The sequence below is a fragment of the Phycodurus eques genome, chromosome 21 (genome assembly GCF_024500275.1).
Source record: "Phycodurus eques isolate BA_2022a chromosome 21, UOR_Pequ_1.1, whole genome shotgun sequence".
NCBI classification, from domain to species: domain Eukaryota; kingdom Metazoa; phylum Chordata; class Actinopteri; order Syngnathiformes; family Syngnathidae; genus Phycodurus; species Phycodurus eques.
The window spans coordinates 10,239,751-10,260,870 of NC_084545.1; the positions used below are offsets into that span (position 1 = coordinate 10,239,751).

General features: G+C 38.7%; 1 protein-coding gene across 2 annotated transcripts in view; it reads left to right on the forward strand.

Annotated features, from left to right (window-relative positions):
* The window catches only part of LOC133396457 (partitioning defective 3 homolog), a 298,273-nt gene that overhangs the window by 143,714 nt on the left and 133,439 nt on the right, over window positions 1-21,120 (forward strand). For both annotated transcript variants that reach the window (XM_061666339.1, XM_061666340.1), the window contains exons 13-15: window positions 1,265-1,456; window positions 1,591-1,761; window positions 14,565-14,718. In XM_061666339.1, coding sequence (XP_061522323.1) covers window positions 1,265-1,456; window positions 1,591-1,761; window positions 14,565-14,718 — 517 coding nt within the window. The remainder of the gene's footprint in view (window positions 1-1,264; window positions 1,457-1,590; window positions 1,762-14,564; window positions 14,719-21,120) is intronic.

The following is a 21,120-nucleotide window of genomic DNA, read 5'->3' on the forward strand; positions in this document are numbered from 1 at the left end:
TTTAATTTCTTCTATTTGCTTTATAACAACACATTTTAACCTGAAATAGGATACATATGATGTCTTAACAAATTACATTAGGTGTTCAGGTTGTGTGAGACTGACCTAAACATTACTCTTGGACCCAAGAGCGATTGTTTTCATTTTCTTTCTTATTAATAGGCTCATAGATTTACATACACTGGCACGTGAGTGATCAAGCAAAACCACTTTTGTTTTTGTTTTTCTTCCAGAGAAGCCTGTATTTTAGCTGATGTTGCTTGAGGGTTGTTTTTTGCATCCCGAATAATCTTCCTTGTAGTTGTTGTTAAAATCCTTGTTGGTTTATCTGACTATGGCTAGGTATCCACAGAACCACAGAGCTTCCACTTCTTTATCAGAGTTTTAACACCACTATATAGAATTTTCCAATCTTTAGATATCTGTCTTCATCCTTTCCCTGATTTATAGTTCAACTTCCTTCTCTCACAGGTCCTTTGACAGTTCTTTTGCTTTCCCCATGCCTCAGTATCAAGCAAAGTCAATGCAGCCCTGGATGAAATGTGCAGGGTTCTCCCAAGAGCTTAGAAACTCATTGACAATTCATACGCAGACACTAATTAACAATCAAACAAGTCACAAGTGTGGAAACTTACACTTAATAGCCATTTAAACCTGTGTGTGTGTGTGTCAGCATGTGTGTATAATCAGGCCAAGCATTCAAGGTTATGTAAATGTTTGATAAGGATGATTTGGGTGATTTCAGATACCAATATAATTTGAAAAAGGTCCACACAATTCTGAATTCTAAAAAGGTTTCTGTATGATCAGTCATATTTTCTTCCAAATTACCAATTAAAAATTTTTTTTTTTTACCAATTCTGCCCAGTTATGTAAACTTTATTTACAGAAAACATTGAACCGCCATAATATGTTATCTCTCTTTTTTTATTTTTTACAAAATAGCTGCGAATTGTTGTTATGTCCTGTTTTATATTAACAACATTATGGTCCCAATTCATTCTTTGTTTTATTTTTATATTAAAAATATAAACACATTTTATTCTCCTTGTTTAGAACACTCATACATAGTACATAGTTTATAACTAAAACAACAAAGTAACATTAGCTAAACACATGAGCAGTCATGGATATGTTTGGGGAGGAGCTGCTTTGGAGACAGATCCTAGGTTCCCTGTGAATACAGGCACACAATATGATAGAGAATGATTGGATTCATGAGATTTATATTACATTTAGTTAGTTTTTCCCTACTTTTCTACAGCAACTGGGGGATGATGACCTGGTGTTGACCCCTGATGATGGTACACGGGAGTTCCTGACCTTTGAGATCCCACTCAATGACTCTGGTTCGGCAGGCCTGGGGGTCAGTGTCAAGGGTAATAGATCCAAGGAGAGCCACGCTGACTTGGGCATATTTGTCAAATCCATTATCAATGGAGGTGCTGCTAGCAAGGCAAGTAACAACTATCCTCCTTTACCGAGCAAAACAAACATATTCAACATAAACGAATAATGGCTGTATTTAAAAGTACTGCATATATTGTTAGGAGGAGCTCTAACACTAATTTGGTGAGCATTCATCTACAGGATGGGCGTCTACGCATAAATGACCAACTCATCGCAGTCAATGGGGAGTCGTTGCTTGGGAATACCAATCAGGAAGCAATGGAAACACTCCGCAAGTCCATGTCAGTCGAAGGCAACAAACGAGGAATGATCCAGCTCATAGTAGCCCGACGGATCGCCCAAAACGCAGAGGTAGCACTTGTAGCACATGGTTTAGCATTAATTGCTTTGTATTTTAATTATGAATGAATTAATCAATATGACTGCCTGTCTAATTTTCCACAATTTATATATATACACATCACATTTTTTTACTCTCACATCTGAAATGTCCAAAATAAATTATTATTATTATTATTATTATTAACTCTTTGGTGAACCGTGATGGAAAGAGCAGAAAATCACAACAACAACAACAACATACTGTACACTCGTTTGCTAGTGTAGTATGTTTACCTCTAAAATCTAATGAGATCCATTACAATAATAAATCATTCTTGGTAATGTTCAGTGCGTAATTTTGTTATACATAGATAATTTTTTCCTGCATTTCTACAACAACTAAAATTAAGTTATTGTGTTTATTTATCATTGTGGTTGTAATAAGAATTGGCATACAGCAGATACAGCTCTTATTTAATACAATCTGATTGGTAGAAACTGGTTTTCTGGATGCACTCAACATCAAGAGCTTTGGTTGAGTGGACATGAGAGGGGAAGCCATATTTCCACTGCATGAGTGACAGTTTTTTTCTTATGACTGTAGACCTCCACTCTTAATCCATCACACTGTAGGTTTCGGAGCTGTGAAATAACTAAGGGATAACTTAGATGAGGCGCCCAAAAAATCTATGCAAATCTTCAAACAGTCTCAATTCCTGTCTGAGATAGGTGATAGCAACTCACATTTATTTCCTTCCTTGGTGTGATTTACTTTGGCCACAGTGGGCCTTTGATCTGATATCATAACTCACCCTTTGCTGAGTTATGATTGACAGTTTTGCGGAAAAACACTGTAGGATAGACCGATAAAGGAATATGTATTCCGCCTAGATTTTAGATTAGTATAAGCAAATGGTCAATAACATTTGTAGGAGGATGGTTAGCTTGTTCTGAATATACTGTACTGTTTTAATCCCAAAATAACCCCATATTATTTTACACACATTATTCTTAGTTGTGCCGTATCATAAACAATACATTGCAAAACAGTGTTAGAGTAACGTGAAATGCAAAAGCCAAAATCACAGTCACTACAGCAGGTACCACTGTGCAGTCTCATGAGATAGAATATGTATAAAATAATGAGAGCTTCTAATTGAATCTAGTCTCCATTTTTTATATAGCATGTGTAACTTTTGTTCTAGTGGTCAACGTTCACCCTTGTTGCATCAAGTAAATAGTTTGTTGAAAATGTTGGATACATTTGAAGTTTGATGGGTATTTAAAACAAACATTATGTTCAGTTGTCAGCCTCGCTTCCTTAGCAGCTCCTTGAATTCTAAAATGTAGGGCTGTTTTAGAGCTTTCTGGCATTTACCTGTATATTAGCTTCCCATACAAACCTAACCCTACCTCTTCCTGTGTTACACTTGAAGCAAGTAGGACACTCATTCCTCCTGGAAAAGCACTGCCTGGAGGTTTAATGAGTTCTATCACGTCCAGTCCCTTGCTTGTCCTTTTTAATCCCTCACAAGCTGAGAGAAAGGTGGACGTCTCTCTGCAGTGCAGTTTCTAAATTTTTGATTCACTTAGACATGAGGGTTTTGGACAAAGTCTGGAAGCTTGTGTTTAATCTTATATTTACTTCTGTATCTTTGGGCGTGTATTGATGGTTCTGTCGAAAGCTTTGTAATCAGTTTGTGCAGAGGGTACATTAGATTTTGTCCATTAAAATCCAATTCGAGACGACCACATACAGGAAGCTAGTGTCCTGAAAGTTAATTTGAATAGATGCCATATGCCATGCCTCTTTATGTATTTCATTATGCCTAAGAGTAGTGGAAAAATGAGTTAATTGAGTATTTTAGATCAGAGGGGGAACTCAACAAGAAATTTAGACTTCTTCCCCCAACAACCCCCATCTCCATCTCCACTGCTTAGACCCCTGGCCAGGCAGATAGTATGTGAGGAACCGGCACCAGTTTGCCACTGTCACCCAGCAGAATGGGATTGAGCACTGGAGGCCACCATTGAAATGAATCAGATCCATCACTGTCTGCAGGGGATAGGAGCCGAGCTACACACACTAATGCATCAGAGGCGGAACCTGCGACGGGCGCAGCACATCCAGGCTGCCTCACTCCATGAAAATTACACTGATTTCATCATCGCCCGGTCCTGCCGGCTAAACTATCACATGTTCTAGAACAGAGCAGGAACATATCTTATATATATATATATATATATATATATATATATCTTTGGAGTTTAAATTTGTTTTGGTGCACAGCAGAATAGCACGCACATAAATGCCTACAGAACCACCCAGTATTTTATCATTTGTGAACTGTCCAAAGATGCTAAATAATTAGAATTGAAATGTGAGGCAATGGCCACACTTAATGGTGTTCATGCTAAAATATGTTCCAAAATATATGGTATAACGTTTTTTATTTTCTTAATTTTCATGAGTATAAAAAGGTATAATAGAGGCCCTTTACTTAATAAATATGTACAGTAGTTGCATGTGCGATTGCAAAAGCATCTTTTTCCAAATTCCAAATTGTATAAACCGAGGGGCATTTAACTTTAGAGAGTCCCCTGTACATACATTTTCACACATTGCTCAAATTCTCTGATACTGTACTTCAAATATTTATTTTCACCACACACTCTCCACACACGCTCAATCCTCTCAGTTAAAAAAAAAGTTCAGTAGTTTTCTTACTGTTAGCAGCTCCTTAGTTTAATTTAGTACCCAGTTTAGAATATTAAAGAGGTCACACTGGTTTTCCTCAGATGAGCGCCTTTGTGATTAATTTGTATTAATTCATGCCGTTCAAAATATGTGTGTGTGTGCTTATGTGTGTGAGAACTAGTATTGTAGTTCAAGCCCTACAGGTATCTGTGAGTCAAACGCGTGCTACTTATAAATAATTAAATAATGGTCAAAGAGAACCCTCAACTCAAAAAAGTTTTAAAAATTAAAATAGGCTGTCATAATATGCATTTGAATATATGATAGTATGCAGAACTGCTGTGTAATATGTTTTGATTTCAGTCCTTGTCATACACACAAGGGCATATGAACCAAAGGCACACACTTTTATCTCTGCTGGATCTCTCCAGAACAATTATTTTTTTCTCTCTTCAGGCGCCTATCTGAAAAAGTATCCTTATGCCCCAGATAGTCAAGGAAGATGATTGGTCATTGGCAAGTTGTTTGAAGCATTATAATTGCATGGCTGTTTCTTCATGCGACCTAATTTTTCTTTTTTTAAATCTTTGTTCTATTAATATGTTATCACGTGTGTTAATGTTGAATCACAATTCAGAAGAAGCAATTTCAATTCCATTTATTATAATTCCACGCTGCTTTAATGTTCCAACTTCCATGGAACAGGAAAGTCCTATCATTGATCATTTTTTCTACTCAGTTCAGCACAACTACAGTATTACTTGCCCTTCCAGAAGTATTGCAACAGTGAGATCAATTCATTGTTTTATTTTTCATGTAGACTGAATATATTTGGGTTTGACATCAGGTGTGAATATGAGATGAAAGATCAACATTTCAGCAATTCCTGTTATTAACATTTACAAAAAAGCAACAAGCAATTATGAAACTGATACAGGAAAAATATTCAGAGCTGTTTCACAAACATTAGTTATAGCCAATACAACAATTTTGAATGTCCTGAAAAAACAAATCACTGGTGTATTAAGTTACATACATTGGGTATATCAAGGAAAACAACAGCAGCTGATGATAGAAACAGTGTGAGAGTTGTAAAAAAGCCCCCCAAAAACTTTCTCGTTTATAATGCACATTCCCCCCCCCCCCAAGAAATTGTCAAAAGTCAATAGTGCGCATTATACATAGGTATGGGCGCAAAGGGAAAACAATTTCACATTTTGTAAATGTATGCTGCCATCTCGTGGTTATGAAAAAGATGTACACTTTCATTCCAAAATGCCACCGCCACCTCGTGGTTATGAGAGAGGTTTACACTTTCATTCTAATATGTCACCGCTACCTAGTGGTTATAAAAAAGGTGTGGCATACACTTTCATTTCAATATGACAGGGGTAGTATGACTGCATATATGTACAGTTGTGCTCATAAGATTACATACCCTGGCAAAATTTGTGAAATATTGTTTTGTTTATTAAATATGACTATATATAATAGAATATAACAACAACCATCATTAATTTCTTTATGGTTATGTTTTGTTTAATGATAATGCTGTTCTGAAATGCTTGACCGTTAAATTTGAATTACATTAAAATAAAATTAAATGTGTTTCACCTGGTCCCTTTAAATAATTGTAGCCATCTTACAAATTCTGCATGGGTAATCAAATATATGAGCACAGCTGTGTTTTCTAATTTACTAAATAAAAGTAGGGCTGTCAATTTCAAAATACGAGCAAGTAAATAAAAAAAAAGTATTAAGTGTTCAAATAAAGTGCTTAACATCAGAATAAGTATTTGAAAAAAACTAACAAAATACAGATAATACTTCGTTTTGATCATGTGGCGAGAAGCAAAATCACGCATTGTAAAAATCCATTATACATAGGTAGAAGGGTTTTCCAGAATTTTGAGGTCACCTTTGGGGGATGCGTATTATACATGGGTGCACATCATACAGGAGAAATTACGGTAATTGATTTATTGAATTATTTGATTGATTGAAGCACAACTGGCCCAGTGAATCGGCCTCAGAGTTTTTTGTATTTTCTTAAACGTCAGTGGACAAAGATGTTATGGGGTCAGTTAAAATTCATATTTTCATTGTTTATATATTATGTAATACATGCACGTCACTTCCAGCAAGTTGTCAACTATAGTTTAGCTAAAAATGAGGGTTTTATTATGCAGTTATCATCGGTTTCTGTCTGTCACACAGCCACAGTTCAGGTAGGTATTAATCACACATGAATCTATCTAAAAGTAGACAGTCTGATAATGAATATGCTTCTGGCTGGCACTGACTTGAAATCGAGCATGGAATGTAAACCCATGGCTGTCCACACATTTGTGGTGTCATTTATGTCAGAGATCTCCTGCGCTGACAGACACTATTGACAAACTGACTGTATCTGCTTTTTGTCTACCGTCATTACTCTGAACTTCAACATTGCACACAAACCAAGATCCATCACCCCACATTACTCGACTCTTGCACATTTACAATTTGAGTTAAATATCACATTGACAACATTCTTTATACCATTTTTCACAAATTGTAGGTGTATAGGTACTCATAAAATACTGGCTTGAGCCTCCCCACTTATTTCATCTAATAATCCACCACTTTAAGTGTTTTACAAGGAGCAAGAAAACAAACAAAAAAATATATCCAGTGCATAGAGTTCCCTAACAAAGGTTTTATTTATGTACTTAGATAATTTTAAACTGGGCATACACTGTATTCCATTAAACAAATGATGTGTCATTTATTTTATTCCTGATAAAGTACATTATTTTCATACATTTAATATTCTGCAACTGTTGCCACACATATGTGAACCCAGAACCTCTGTTTGCTGTGAAGCAACATTGCTAATCATTCAACCACTCAGCCTAAAACAGAAACTCCACTAAAAACTAAAAAAAAACAAACAAACTACAGTGGGTACGGAAAGTATTCAGACCCCCTTAAAAATTTCACTCTTTGTTATATTGTAGCCATTTGCTAAAATCATTTAAGTTCTTTTTCACCCCCTCATTAAAGTACACACAGCACCCCATATTGACAGAAAAAAAATCAGAATTCTTGAAATTTGTGCAGATTTAAAAAAAAGACAAATTGAAAGATCAATATTCAGACCCTTTCCTCAGTATTTAGTAAAAGCACCCTTTTGAGCTAATACAGCCATGAGTCTTTTTGGGAATGATGCAACAAGTTTTTCACACCTGGATTTGGTGATCCTCTGCCACTCCTCCTTGCAGATCCTCTCCCAGATCTGAAAAATTTAAGGGGGTCCGAATGCTTTCCATACCCACTGTACTTCGGTGGATGATGAGGAACCACGGAACACGATGATCTGACTATTCTTACAAAAACCATATTGAGTGGAAACCTGCCATTTTGGAGGTTACTTGAAAACTTTACTTGTTTTTACTCACTTTTATCTAATATGTGACGTAATAAAACATTTGTGTATTGCAACTGCAACCTCGAAGATAGACCAGTTTAACTGTAATGTAGCATTCAATATTTTTACAATATCCGACAATAATATAATAAAATATAAAACAACTGTTAATTTACCTTGTTTTCTGCTTTTCAGTCAATTTAGGGAATACCATTAGCTTTTATTCACAAAAAAAGTCGAATAATAAGACCGACATGCATTATGCAGATACTTCAGTTCGTCACCTCTGTAAAGAGAGCATAAATTGCTTCTTTAAATACAAAAATCTTCCACGTTAGTGTCATTAGCCTGCCACTGGCTTGTTTACAATGCAGAACTATAGCCCTGGAGTCAGTCAGGAAACGTTTATGTAAAGAGACAAGGGGAAGGAAGTTGCTCGCCCTAACAAGAGATCCACTCTTGGACGAGAGAGAAGGTAATCGATAAATCCTGGAGAGAGCTATCAATCAAAACCCTGGTCTAGTAATTTATGGTTTCATTAGTATTGAGCTGACCACTACTGCTGGAGAACTTAAAATCCTGAGATGCTGGCTAACAAGGAAACATAATTCCTGACATGGCATTTATTATAGTATTACAAACATATACTTTTGACAAAGTGTGGATAGATACAATATAAATTAATTTCTCAAGAAATTAATATTTTAAATAATTATAGCAGTATTCTTTATATTTATAGCAATATTTTAAAAATAAATTTCCCCTTTTTTTAAAAATACATTTTTAGATCATTATGAAAATACTGGAAGCCTGCTAATAACATTCCTCATATCATTTTCACCTTGCAGGAAGCATGGCAAGATCACGACTACCTAAATGGATATTCTTTGCTAGTTTTCCATCACAAAATTTTCTATCCTGCTTCCAGCCGACATAGGCTCAAAGGCAGACTACATAAAGCTTTCAAACTCACATTCACACGGTCGCTGACTGGGAATCAGGCATAACTACTGTACTCCTACTGTACAATGTTTTCCAGTTTTCCTGAAATAATATGTAAGTTAAATGCATATGAAGTCAACAAACTGAAAATTGAAAATGACATTTTAGGCAGGTGCATATTTGTCTAAAGGGTTGAGTGAAAAAGGACTGAGTGAAAGCCCTCTTGAGTGGTGTAATCTGGGAAATGCAGTTTGCGATGTAGTTGTAACATCATTGTGGGAGGTAGTCTAACAGAAATACAATTGTAGTATTGCCGCCCTTTAAATTCCCAGCCTGCTCTCTGAGGACTAACTCGTTTAGGAGAAGCAGGGAAACTCAATAGGACCAATTGAGAAATAATATATTGAATCTGGTGCTTAAGTGGGCTTCTTGGCCCCAGTTCAAGACTACACTGGTGAAACTTTAGTATCTGATAACATAGCCAGCACAGTCTGGAGGTGTTCATATGAAAACAAACAGTACCACACATTCTTTTTGTGTTTACGATGGCAACTTAAATGTTGTGTCTGTTACTAATTCATTCTATGCATACCTGTAGAGTTGTTAAGTGTATCTGTAATTTTGGCATGGAAAAGCTTCAACAAAATGTGAACGCTAAATAGATGGACATTAAACTGTGTTGGCACAATAAATAAATATATATATTAGTGTTTTCTTTCCATTTATTTCACAATATTTGTATTATTGTTAACCACAATATTAGTGGAATATAATATATAATATAACACCTCTGAGGTCATACAATTTGTAATACAGAGGAAATAGTCTGTGTGCAATTTGGCTAGACATCAGAAGAGGACGTCATAAATTGATGCTAATGAAACTTTATATTCATGACCAATTGCTTCAGTTCGAGACATGAGACCAATAAATATGTGATGTATATAGTTTATTCTAATATGGGGGAAAGCACACCTTATTGACTTGTGCTAATGATGAATAATAATACAAATAACAGGCTGCAGCTCACACGCCCTCCTGTCGCTACCAATTTTTAAAGGGACTTAGTGGAGACCCTCTAGAGTATAGCCAACGTGTTCATGAAAAAATATGGCCCTTTAATCACTACAAGCATATGTATTTAGACTGTCAACATGGACAACATCACATGATGGATGTCAACTTTGTTCGTTGAGACCACAGAATCAAAAACAAAACCTCACTTCAGGATTAACAGTGCGTGTGTGTGTGTGTGCGTGCGTGTGTGTGTGCGTGCATGCGTGCGTGTTTTGCTTGTACTTAAGCATTGACACAATTGTTTATTGGCACCATGTTTTCCTGAAAGAAGGTTGAACCTCGAAGATGAGAAGAATGTTGTGGCCTTAAGGCCTCTTTATACTCCCGCGCTCGCACAGCTGACAACGCCCGCATTACACCATGTGACCAACGCATTGCCCCGCACGGCCCCTCTGCTTCACTTGACGCGCACACGGCAAAAATTATTGCTGCTTGTAGAACGCCGCGGAGATCATCTCTCGTGATTGGTCCATTTTAGTCACATGCTGTGATGACGTACTCAGCGTGCCCCTTGGTTCTACATACCATCAACGCCGCTGCCTTCTTGATCGATTTTACAGCGTAATTAAACGTAACATCTGGTCATCTAGGTCCATTTGCTCTAGCAGACTCTGTTCCATGGTCGCCATTGTTGTTGATTTGTTCCTTGTTACTGAAAGGAAAGTAAAAATGGCTTCCGGAAATGGCCAAAAAAATGCAGAGGAAACTCCACTCTGTGGTGACCTAGCCAATACCAGCCGTAGCGACTCCCCCGACTTGGGTGTGAACTGCAATACATTTTCAAAACTACGCGCGTGAGTTGGGCTCGAGTATAAAGGCAAACTACGCGCCGGATTGATGCAGTGACGTCAGCGCGGTCGTCGCCCATGCAAGTATAAAGAAGCCTTTAGACAGTGAAGAACAATCATCCTGTACATACCGTCACAGCATCCCTTCCTTGCCTTTACTGCTGTGCTTGGCTTGCACACTGGAAACGGCATTGCTTTTAATTGTTGCTTGTTGACTTGTTGTTATGCCGCTGCACAAACTAGTTATTTTCACGTTGGTTTTGAAAACTGTTGTGAAAGAAGAACCTACTGTTGTTGTTTGACTGTTTTTATTTTCACTATTAATGGTAGTACAGTTGTGTTTACACGTGTGATTTTTTTTTTTTTCACATTATGTGCTTTGGGGAAAATGTTTGGCAATCAAATTGGTGTGCAAGTATGCCCAAATAGAGGTTACACGGTATGGCTTATAAGTGTAACTTAAAATGTCAAAATGATCTGTAGGAAGCAGTCTATGGTTATATAGTAAAGGATATACCTGTAGCAACAGTTTTTTTGGACTGTGAAATGTAATCAAGAAATATATTCACACTTGTCGTGCTGTTGTACCGTTTGTGTGTGTTTATTAATGGATGTGTGTGTTGATTTGGGCAAATGGAAGTATTGCTGAGAAGCGGTAGATGTGATAAACGAATGAAAGTGAGGCATGTGCCTGGAGAGACTTGGTTTGTGCCTGGGGCAAGATGTAGCATTTTAAGACTGTAATTACAGCATTATGGTAGAGGTGACTGGATTAGGGCTATAGCAACAGGCTGAAGCTCAGATAGAAGGCCAGCAAATGGTAACAGACTTGACATTATTAGCTTTAGGTGACAGTTTAAGGCTATCTGTCAACACTCCCTTTCCTCTCCTTCACTGCAGCTGAAGGTCAGAGAGATGCTGACAGAGAGGTCAAAGCAATTTGTGTATGAGTTTGCATTTACGATAAATATTGCCCCAGAGAAATACGCAATACAGACATACAGTACATATGTGAATGCTTAACTAGACTCAAGCACAGGCACAGTTTTTTTTTTCATTCCCACTTAGTCTGTAGGGTAATCCACTCTGAAAATAACTAGATTACGTTAGATTAAACACTTGCTGAGGAGGCAAAAACCGATTGGAAGAATGGCTTCAAAGTCTTAAAGGAACACAAGTAAGGTCCTTGATCAACTCTGTATTATTTAAGGATTAAATCAGTGGTGTGATAACACCTCAAACGGTACATACTGGTACATATTTTTAGCTTACAGTAGGTTTTGTGCATGCATGCTATATCATTGTTTGTTTCATAGCAAACATTATGGCGCATTTTTTCCACTAAAACTCTAATTTTCTCCTCTTTATTTTTCAGAAAAAAAATTTTTTTTCATCTGACAAGGTCACTTAATGTAAATGTACTGGCATTACCAGATAACTATTAACCCTTTATTGCTCAGTGACTGTTTATTTTTTTTTTGTCAATGTCTTTATGTCTCAAAGTGTTCTCTGTCAATTGACTGTCTGTTGTCGTACTAGAGCGGCTCCAACTACCAGAGACAAATTCCTTGTGTGTTTTTTGGACATACTTGGCAAATAAAGATGATTCTGATTCTAATTAAATATCTGTAAATACGAGGGATGGGCACAGTAATTAAGTGACTGAAATCTTGCTTTTGTGTAATTGCATATTAATCGGGTTGGGGTTAAGGTTAGGATGGGGACCAATTGGAAATTTGGCAAGATGATGAAGGAATTCTGATTTATTTCGGATTTTTCACTGACCAGTGTCACAGTTTTTAAATTTTAATGAAGTGCCTTGGATGGACCTCCATCGACTCAAAGGGTTGTAATTATCATACAAAGCCGGGTTCTGTCTTCCCACAGGGAACTCCATGAACTACACCTTTGCCACGTGACAAATTTAAATTATAGTGTTTACTGACCATCCCCACCTGCCATCACATCCCAAAATAACGAGAAAAACACATTTCGCTTTCTGCAAACAGCCTCTCTGGGTCTGAGGTTGTGGCTAATTTATGCTTGTGCCTAATAATGCAATCGTTGAAGGGGTCCTCTCTCTCTCTCTCTCTCTCTCTTTCTCTCTTTCTCTCTCTCTCTGTCTCTCTCTCTCTCTCTCTCTCTCTCTCTCTCTCTCTCTCTCTCTCTCTCTCTTTCTCTCTCTGGCATCGTAAATCTTGTGATTTTCACTTTGCGTGTGTAAACATTGTCTGTGTGATTAAGTTTTAGCACGCACAGAACACACTCAATTAAAACCAGAGACATAAAAGTGAGATTGGATTATTTCTTTAGTTTTTACACAGTTTTGAATCCAAAGTATGATTGCCATAAAAATCTCATGAATATTCTCAGATTGAGGTAAACAGTGACATGGATGCCTTCTTGAAGTACAGTATATTTATCTGTTCATTCTTAGCTGGTTGCTTACAATGAACCTCCTAGCTTTCCATGTCAATATTGCACCTGATGGGATTAACTGAAAGGATGTCAAGCATGTCAAATAAATCTTTCATTTTACAAATTTGAATCCGACTGAGTCTCCGTCATCCAGGCCTACATATTTATGACTGCTGCCATTGGTGCTGATTATATTATATATATGTTGACCTAGGCGATTCATTTTAAGCACACAAGCACTGTTCTCTCTTTGCCTTCTGTTCAGATAAAGTGCTGCTTTTTCAATTTTATTAAACCACTCCATATTAAAAAGGCAATAAAGTCCCACTTGGTTTGTATGCATCACGAACCTCCAGCCATGTTGTGCAAGTCACTTGAGAGTCTAATGTGGCAGCACTCATATTTTAGTGGAACTCAGATCATGCAAATCACAACTTTCATCACTGTTTGCCAAAGATTCCCTTTCTTGATCTCATGTTTTTCTGCGACCTGTCTATCTGTCTGTGTCTGTCTATTACTCTTGGCTGGAAGCCAGAAGATAGATGTTGGTCATCACTATTATCTAGAGACTCCTGGTTCAAAGCATGCATGAGTTACAGAGTCAAACTGATCTTGAGTATCAAGCTTTAAGGGAGTTCTCTGCAAACACATTCTATTCAGGGACTTTTTTTTTTCTTTTGTTTTTTTGGCAGCTCCTATAAAGCTTTGTGAATATTCCAAACCAGTTCAGTTTGGTGTGGTATTTCATCAAAATTGGAAATTATACCAGAATAAATGATCCATACTAGTCTTGTTATTGAGTGAAACTTGATACTGTAATAACGATGTCTCTAGTCTGTTAAAGACAGACAGTATCTTTAACAATACATCTCTGAATCCAAATTCAAACCATTCTTTCACATCATATATCAAAACTGGGATGTGCACTGAATTGTACAGTGGGGTAAGCAGCAGGCCTACACATTGACCACATAACACATGTCACTCGTTCCGGGTTTATTGTTACAGACAGCTGCCAATCGGCCCATGGGAAAGCCATGGAGTTTTTATCGGCTTTCGGCCAACTCGGCTCACTGCAGGAACTGTTTCACACTGCTGAGCCAGAAAATACTGACACAAGTTGAGATTCATCCCTCGAACATGATTTTGGAGAACAGCATTGTATCAAATAATAAAATAAGCACTTTCTTGACATGCACAATGACAAGTTTAGATGTGATAAGATAGCACAATGACTGGATGGATTATTACACAGATAGTTTTGGGGACACATTGTGAAATATTGACTTTTAAATTGCTTTAATGCAAATAGTTGGGTTTATGGAGTACCTGCCAACAGAGTCAAACTGATCTTGATAATGTGTGAAATTAAACAACCAAGTAAATGTTTTGTTAGCTGTTTGATTACAGGCTGAGCTACTGCCTCCATAATTGAGAGCACTATGTAATGGTAGTGTACATCTGTCTAAGTTACATACTCTCCCCTTCTTGTTTTCTATAGGAAGTACTTCGGAGCACACCAATGCGGGGCCATCCTGTAAAACCTGCCAGCCTTCAGGATAACCATGAGCGGCGGATCTCCCACTCCCTGTATGAAACCATTGAGGGCTTTGACATTGTTTCCACACCACTAGCAAATTCAGTTGGACGCATTGGTGAGTCATGGTCGCATAAAATACATTTAATGCCATTGATGGATTTAGAAGTCAAATATTCATTTTAATTGGGAGGGCTGGCAGTGAATGAGCTCTGAAAGAGTAACGGCATCACAAACTGATGGCTGAACATTCTCCTTCAGGATTTTTTGTTAAAGAGCAGAATTCATGGTTCTCCAAGTGGTCCAAGTCTTGAAGTAGAAAAGCAGCCCAAAACCATCACACTATCACCACGATTTTTGACTGTTGGTATGATGTTCTTTTTTCTGAAATGCTGTGCTACATTTCTGTATGTAACGAGACACACACCTTTCATCACGTCAGTTCACAAATATTCTCTGAAAAGTCTTTTTTTTTTCTTTTCTTTTCAAAAGTAAAATGAGCCTTTGTTCTTTTTGGTCAGCAGTGGTTTTGGTCTTGGAACTCTTCCATGGATGCCATTTTTGCCTAATCTCTTCCTTATTGTTGTGTCATGAACACTGACCTTAAATAAAGCAAAGGAGGTCTGTAATTCTTTAGAAGTTGTCCTGAGTTGTTTTGTGGCCTCCTGGATGAGTCGTTGCTGTTCTTGGAGTAATCTTTGTAGGCCGGCCATTTCTGGGAAGTTTCACCACTGTTCCATGTTTTCGCTATGTGAGGATAATGACTCTCCCTATGGTTCTCTGGAATCCCAAAGCTTTAGAAATGGCTTTTGTAACCCTTTCCAGACTCATCAATGTCAATTACTTTATTTCTCAGATGTTTTGGAATTTCTTTGGATCGTGTAATTTTGTTGCAGCTTTTTTTAGATTTTTTTGTCCGGCTTGATTTTGTCGGGACAGATTCTGTTTACGTGATTTCTTGCTTGAACAGGTCTGGAGGTAAACAGGCTTGGGTGTGATCAGTGAAAATTAACCAAAAATTGTGATTAGCTACAATTCATTCATAAGGGGTAATTACTTTTTCACACAGGGCCAGTTTTTTTTCCTGAATAAATAAAATCATCATTTAAAAACAGCATTTTAAGTTCACTTGGGTTATCCATCCATCCAACCATCCATTTTCTGAGCCACTTCTCCTCACTAGGGTCGCGGGCGTGCTGGAGCCTATCCCAGCTATCATCGGGCAGGAGGCGGGGTACACCCTGAACTGGTTGCCACCCAATCGCAGGGCACACATAAACAGACAACCATTTGCACTCACAATCACATTCAATTGCCTACGGGCAATTTAGAGTTGTCAATTAACCTAGAATGCATGTTTTTGGGATGTGGGAGGAAACCGGAGTGCCCGGAAAAAACCCACGCAGGCACGGGGAGAACATGCAAACTCCACACAGGCGGGGCCGGGTTTTGAACCCCGGACCTCAGAACTCTGAGGCAGACGCTCTAACGAGTCGTCCACCGTGCCGGTCACATGGGTTATATGTATCTGATATTTACATTTGTTTGATCATTGTAAACATTAAAGTGGGGAAACTATGCAAAAATATAAGAATTTGAGAAGGGGGCCCATACGTTTTCATGGCACTTTATACATGCTCTCTTTCAACACAGTTACCGTGACAGAAATACTGTAGTTCAGACCATAAGAGCCATGTAAAATGTGCTTGTTAGGCTTTAATTGCTATCTCCAAATTTCTCATAGATATGCGTGAGAGTGTGAATGGTTGTATGTTTACCTCTTTCTTGTCTAAAGTCAGCTGGGATAGGCTCCAGCTGAATGGATGGTAAACTTTTATGGACATTAACATTATGACATCATACAAAATGAGTCAAGGGAGAATAAACACAATGTATTCTGACCGAAAAACATACAAATATGAAAGTATATTTAATACTAAAGGCCATGTGGACATCACATTTCATCAAACTAGAATATTTCTGTGTGCCACTTACCTTTCTAAAGTGATTTATAATTTTCACTACATTGTTTCTCCATGATTTGTCTGTTACCTGCACTTTGCCGTCTCATGATCAGTTTTAGCCTCTTCCTCAGCTTCCATGACAGTCTGTACTAGCTTCTATTAAATCCCCCAGTATGCTCTCACAACCTTATCCTCACCCCCACAGCTCTGCATCCCAAGGTACACACCACGTTTCACCATTTGAGCCCTGAAGGGATTAACGTCATTGCTAATCTCCCCTGCGTTCACTCCATTGCTGACTGATTTCACTCAAGCCAATTCCCACTCTACCTTGCTGATATCAACTGGCTGACATCTTAGCTCTTGGGTCTATTGGAATTGGCAATTCAATCCTCCACCAGTCACTGCTGTCATCTCACTATCGATGTGCCTTTCGCATGCATGCACACAAGCCAGGTTGAGGGAGGGTCTGTTTTCATGGGATGATGGAACGAAACCATTTTGCATCTAGCCTCACCATCCTCAATTTATGCATTCTATTGTCTGTTTTTCATATTGCTTGCTGTAATTTATATTCCCCCTCCTTCTTTCATCTTTTCTTGCTGCTTTCCCATTCCAGCTTGAGCCCACCTTGAGGCACTTGACTTTTCGTCAGCTACATACTGTATAATAAATGGGGTGACATTGTCATTGGTCAATGATCTTCAGCTTTTCACCATCCCACCCTTCTCATTTGTACGCCTATCACACACGCATGTTGAGTCAGAGTGATGCCACTCTGCCACTGATGATAGGAGATCAGAGGCTGTGTCAGACAGAATCTTCTGATGGTTAATTAAGCCTCCAGATCAATAGGCCTGAGACCAACTCCATACCTTTGACTCCCATCTCTGTTTTTAACTACTGTATTTTCACGACCATATGGCGCACCGTATTAAAAGGTGCAGTCTCAGTTACGGGTTCTATTTCTGTATTTAACACATACATAAGGCGCACCGTATTATTGGGCGCAGACATGGTAAAACATACGCTAGCTTAAAACATATCGTAGCATGCATGCACGCTAAAACAATTTTTTTAAAAAGCAGCAGGAGCAAAACTGAGTTCGGTTGTACTTTATTGAAGTATTACACAATGGACTCGCGTTATTTTTTTGATCAATCCTCATCCACAAATCCATCAAAGTCCTCATCTTCTGTATCTGAAATGCTGGGAAAAGAAAAGAAAATGCTGGGAAAGTTCTCAATCAAACACGCTAGGTTCCCTCTCGTACTCGTCAGAGTCAGTCTCGTTGCCGTGCGGCTCCTCAGAAATGATGCCGGCTTTTACAAAAGCTCGAACAACAGTGAAAGCAGACACGTTAGCCCAAGCATCCACAATCCATTCACAAATTGTGGCATAACTTGCCCGGCGCTGCCTCCTAGTCTTAGTAAAGCTGTGTTCGCCATCTGTCATCCGTGGCTCCCACGCCGCTCACAACTTCACTTTGAACACCCTGTTTACACGGATGTCCAGCGGTTGGAGTTCCTTTGTCAAGCCTTCTGGAATGATGGCAAGCTCCGAGTTATGGCACTCAGTCGAATGGTGACCGTAGAGACGCTTCTCCCGGTTGTTCTATGCTCATTAATCCATTGCTCGAGTTGGTCTTCCAACTCGGGCCACCTCGCCTTATTTCCGCGGAAACTCAGCTTCGTCTTCATTTTCCTGCTTCCTCCACTGGCGAACCATGGATTCGTTGATCTGGAATTCTCCCGCGGCTGCTCGATTCCCATGTTCCTCCGCGTAACTAATAGCTTGTAGTTTAAACTGTGCTTCGTAAGCATGTCTCTTTGTAGGTGCCATTTTCGGGGGTGCTTAGCCAAACCGATGCACATACCGGAACTATATACCTACTAGGGGCGTGTCTTTAGTGTCCTCTGTCACACGCACCCTTTATGTCCGCATGCTGTGCGGACAGTCACCGCCTTCCTCTATATAAGCAGTGTGTCGGCAGGAAATGCTCCCAGTCAGTCAAGCGGTGCGCTCATTAAAGTCACCCAACAACATTTACAGATTTTGGAACTGCGCACACATAAGGCGCGCCACATTATAAAGCGCCCCGTCCATTTTGGAGACATTTTAAGACTTTTAACTGCGCCTTATGGTCGTGAAAATACGGTAGTCTTTCATTATTCCCCCCCCCCCCCCCCATTTCTAAATCAAATAAATCCAAATTGATTGGATTTTCTACTTTGTTTGGTTATTTATTCCACTGGCTGTTCTGACACCAGCTTGTGTGAATGCTGCTGTGATCAAAAGCGGCAACTGTGGGCACTCTTTGAGCAAAGTTTCTCTCCATTTGAAAATTCAAGGATGCGTAACACTCTCTCAGTGAAATGAGTCAAGTGGAAATGTTTCAAGAAGAAGGATGGTAGTGTGTGTTAAAGCTGTAAAGTTCACATCACAACTAAAGCTCAGTGGCATCTCAGATCTGTGACTCTTTTGAGTTTTCCTCATGCAAGGAAAAATGTCAGTCTGTTTTCTTCTTTGTCTTCAGGCTGCCTCTAAGCCTTTTGCATTCATTAACCCATGCCGAGTGGCAATGACAGGTCTTATTTGCTCCACCGCTGAAATGTGTGATCGGGAGAAACTACCTAAATTTAAGAACACACAAATATATCAGTTCTTTTAGGTAGCCATTTATTCCACTGCGCAGCTCATCATTTGTTCAAAATTGTGCAACTGTTACTTCTTACTGAAAGACATTGATATCCCATTAAAATCACAATACCAACCAGTAAGACAAATAATTTGCAATAATTTCCACATTTTACTAACATCTCCACTTTTGAAAAGTAATTGGAACAGTGAGGCCAATTCCTGTTATTTATTTTTAACTTTTTATTTATTTATTTACGGTATTTATTTTTTTTGCTGTAGACTGAAAACATTGGCACATAAACTAAGAACATATTCAATTTTGGTGCAGGTAACCACTGCTTGGATCAATGAATTTGTTTGTTACATTTAAGTGTGGTTTGACACCACCATAGAATCAGAATGCCACCATCCATCCATTATTGTAATGTTAAAGATCATCACTTATCAACCAGGAAGTATCATGTGAATTAACAACAATTGTGCAAACACAAATATTGTGCACCATTCATGTTTTTTCCCCTTTTATAATAGTTCTTACTGTGCCACCTTTAAAAGAAAATACATATTTTGAAGCAGCAGCTCTTCTATCTACCAATATGATACTTTAGACATATTGCTCAGTGTGTGACATGGGACAGTTATGGTTGGGGAGGCAGATGTTAAGATGTGTTTTAGCAAGGTCACAATGCACACAGCCCCTGAGTCTTGACTGTCAGAGCATAGATCTGGTAAATCATCACAAAGGCTGGACACTTGCCTGGGTAGTGTTGTTCCAACAGAAAAACATAGTAGAATGATAAAATGGTAAACAGGGTACAATTATACAGCACTTTATCTACACTGTACTGTGCCCACAGAGCTGGGATTCAAACCAGCGACCCTTCGATCACTGGACAACCCGCTCCACCAATTGATCCACAGCTTCCCAGAACTGTGATCACTTGTTCCACCTCAACTTTACCTCTTCTTTTTATGATACATTCCTGTACTGAGAACACTGTGTAGGCTATATTTTGGCACAAATATTCTGTGGTTTGATTAAAAAATATATATATGTACACAGTATACTTCTCTTGAAGTTGGCTACTTTTCACGCAGTATTTGTCTTAATTCACACGAGCACTGTCTGAATGACACTTGAGCCGGATGCTATTATTGATTGCAGTGGAACTTACCCTTGATCTTTTCTGAGGGCTTTTGGACTGTCATTCATACCGTGTGCGTGTGTGTGTGTGTGTGTGTTGTGTCTGCATGACACACACGCGTCAAGGTATTGATAGTGAGACGCAATCCAATTCCCTGTTTTCTTCAGTAAACCATGCAGTGCTGTGATATTGTCAGCTTTGTCATCACACATGCGGAAGGCTCGAGGCTGAATCCATAACTAGCAGGGGGTAAAGTGCAGTATGTTCTGCTCGACTCCCGGCTCACATTAAAAGAGTTACTGACAATTTAGTTATATTCTTTCTTTCGAACAACCCACCCTTTTGCCTTTGGGGAGTGAAAGGACGTATACTTTATTTTCTCGATGAGAAAAGAGAACAAGATGGGAATTGGGGGGGGAAGAACTATGAAGTGCAGTGAAATTTCCAGTGTGGGCACAGTGTGACAGTGACAGCCAGGCTAGGATGCAAAGGTTGTTATCACACCCGGCTTTACCTTCCGTTCTGTCTGACTGAAAAGTGCTGCTGGGTGTCAAGTCCACATGCTGGGGTGAAAATTGAAGCCCGCGATCCAGCACTGTCTGTTAATGTGACCATTTGGCTGGGCTTCCGAAGCAGGCAGGGTGTGGGAGGGTAGGGGGCGCTGTAGGTGGGAACAAGATATATGAAAATCCTTTTTTCAAACAACATATTGTGATGTAGTGTGTGCATGTTCACTTTTCTCTTTCCTCCCACATTAAATGTCCCAAACAA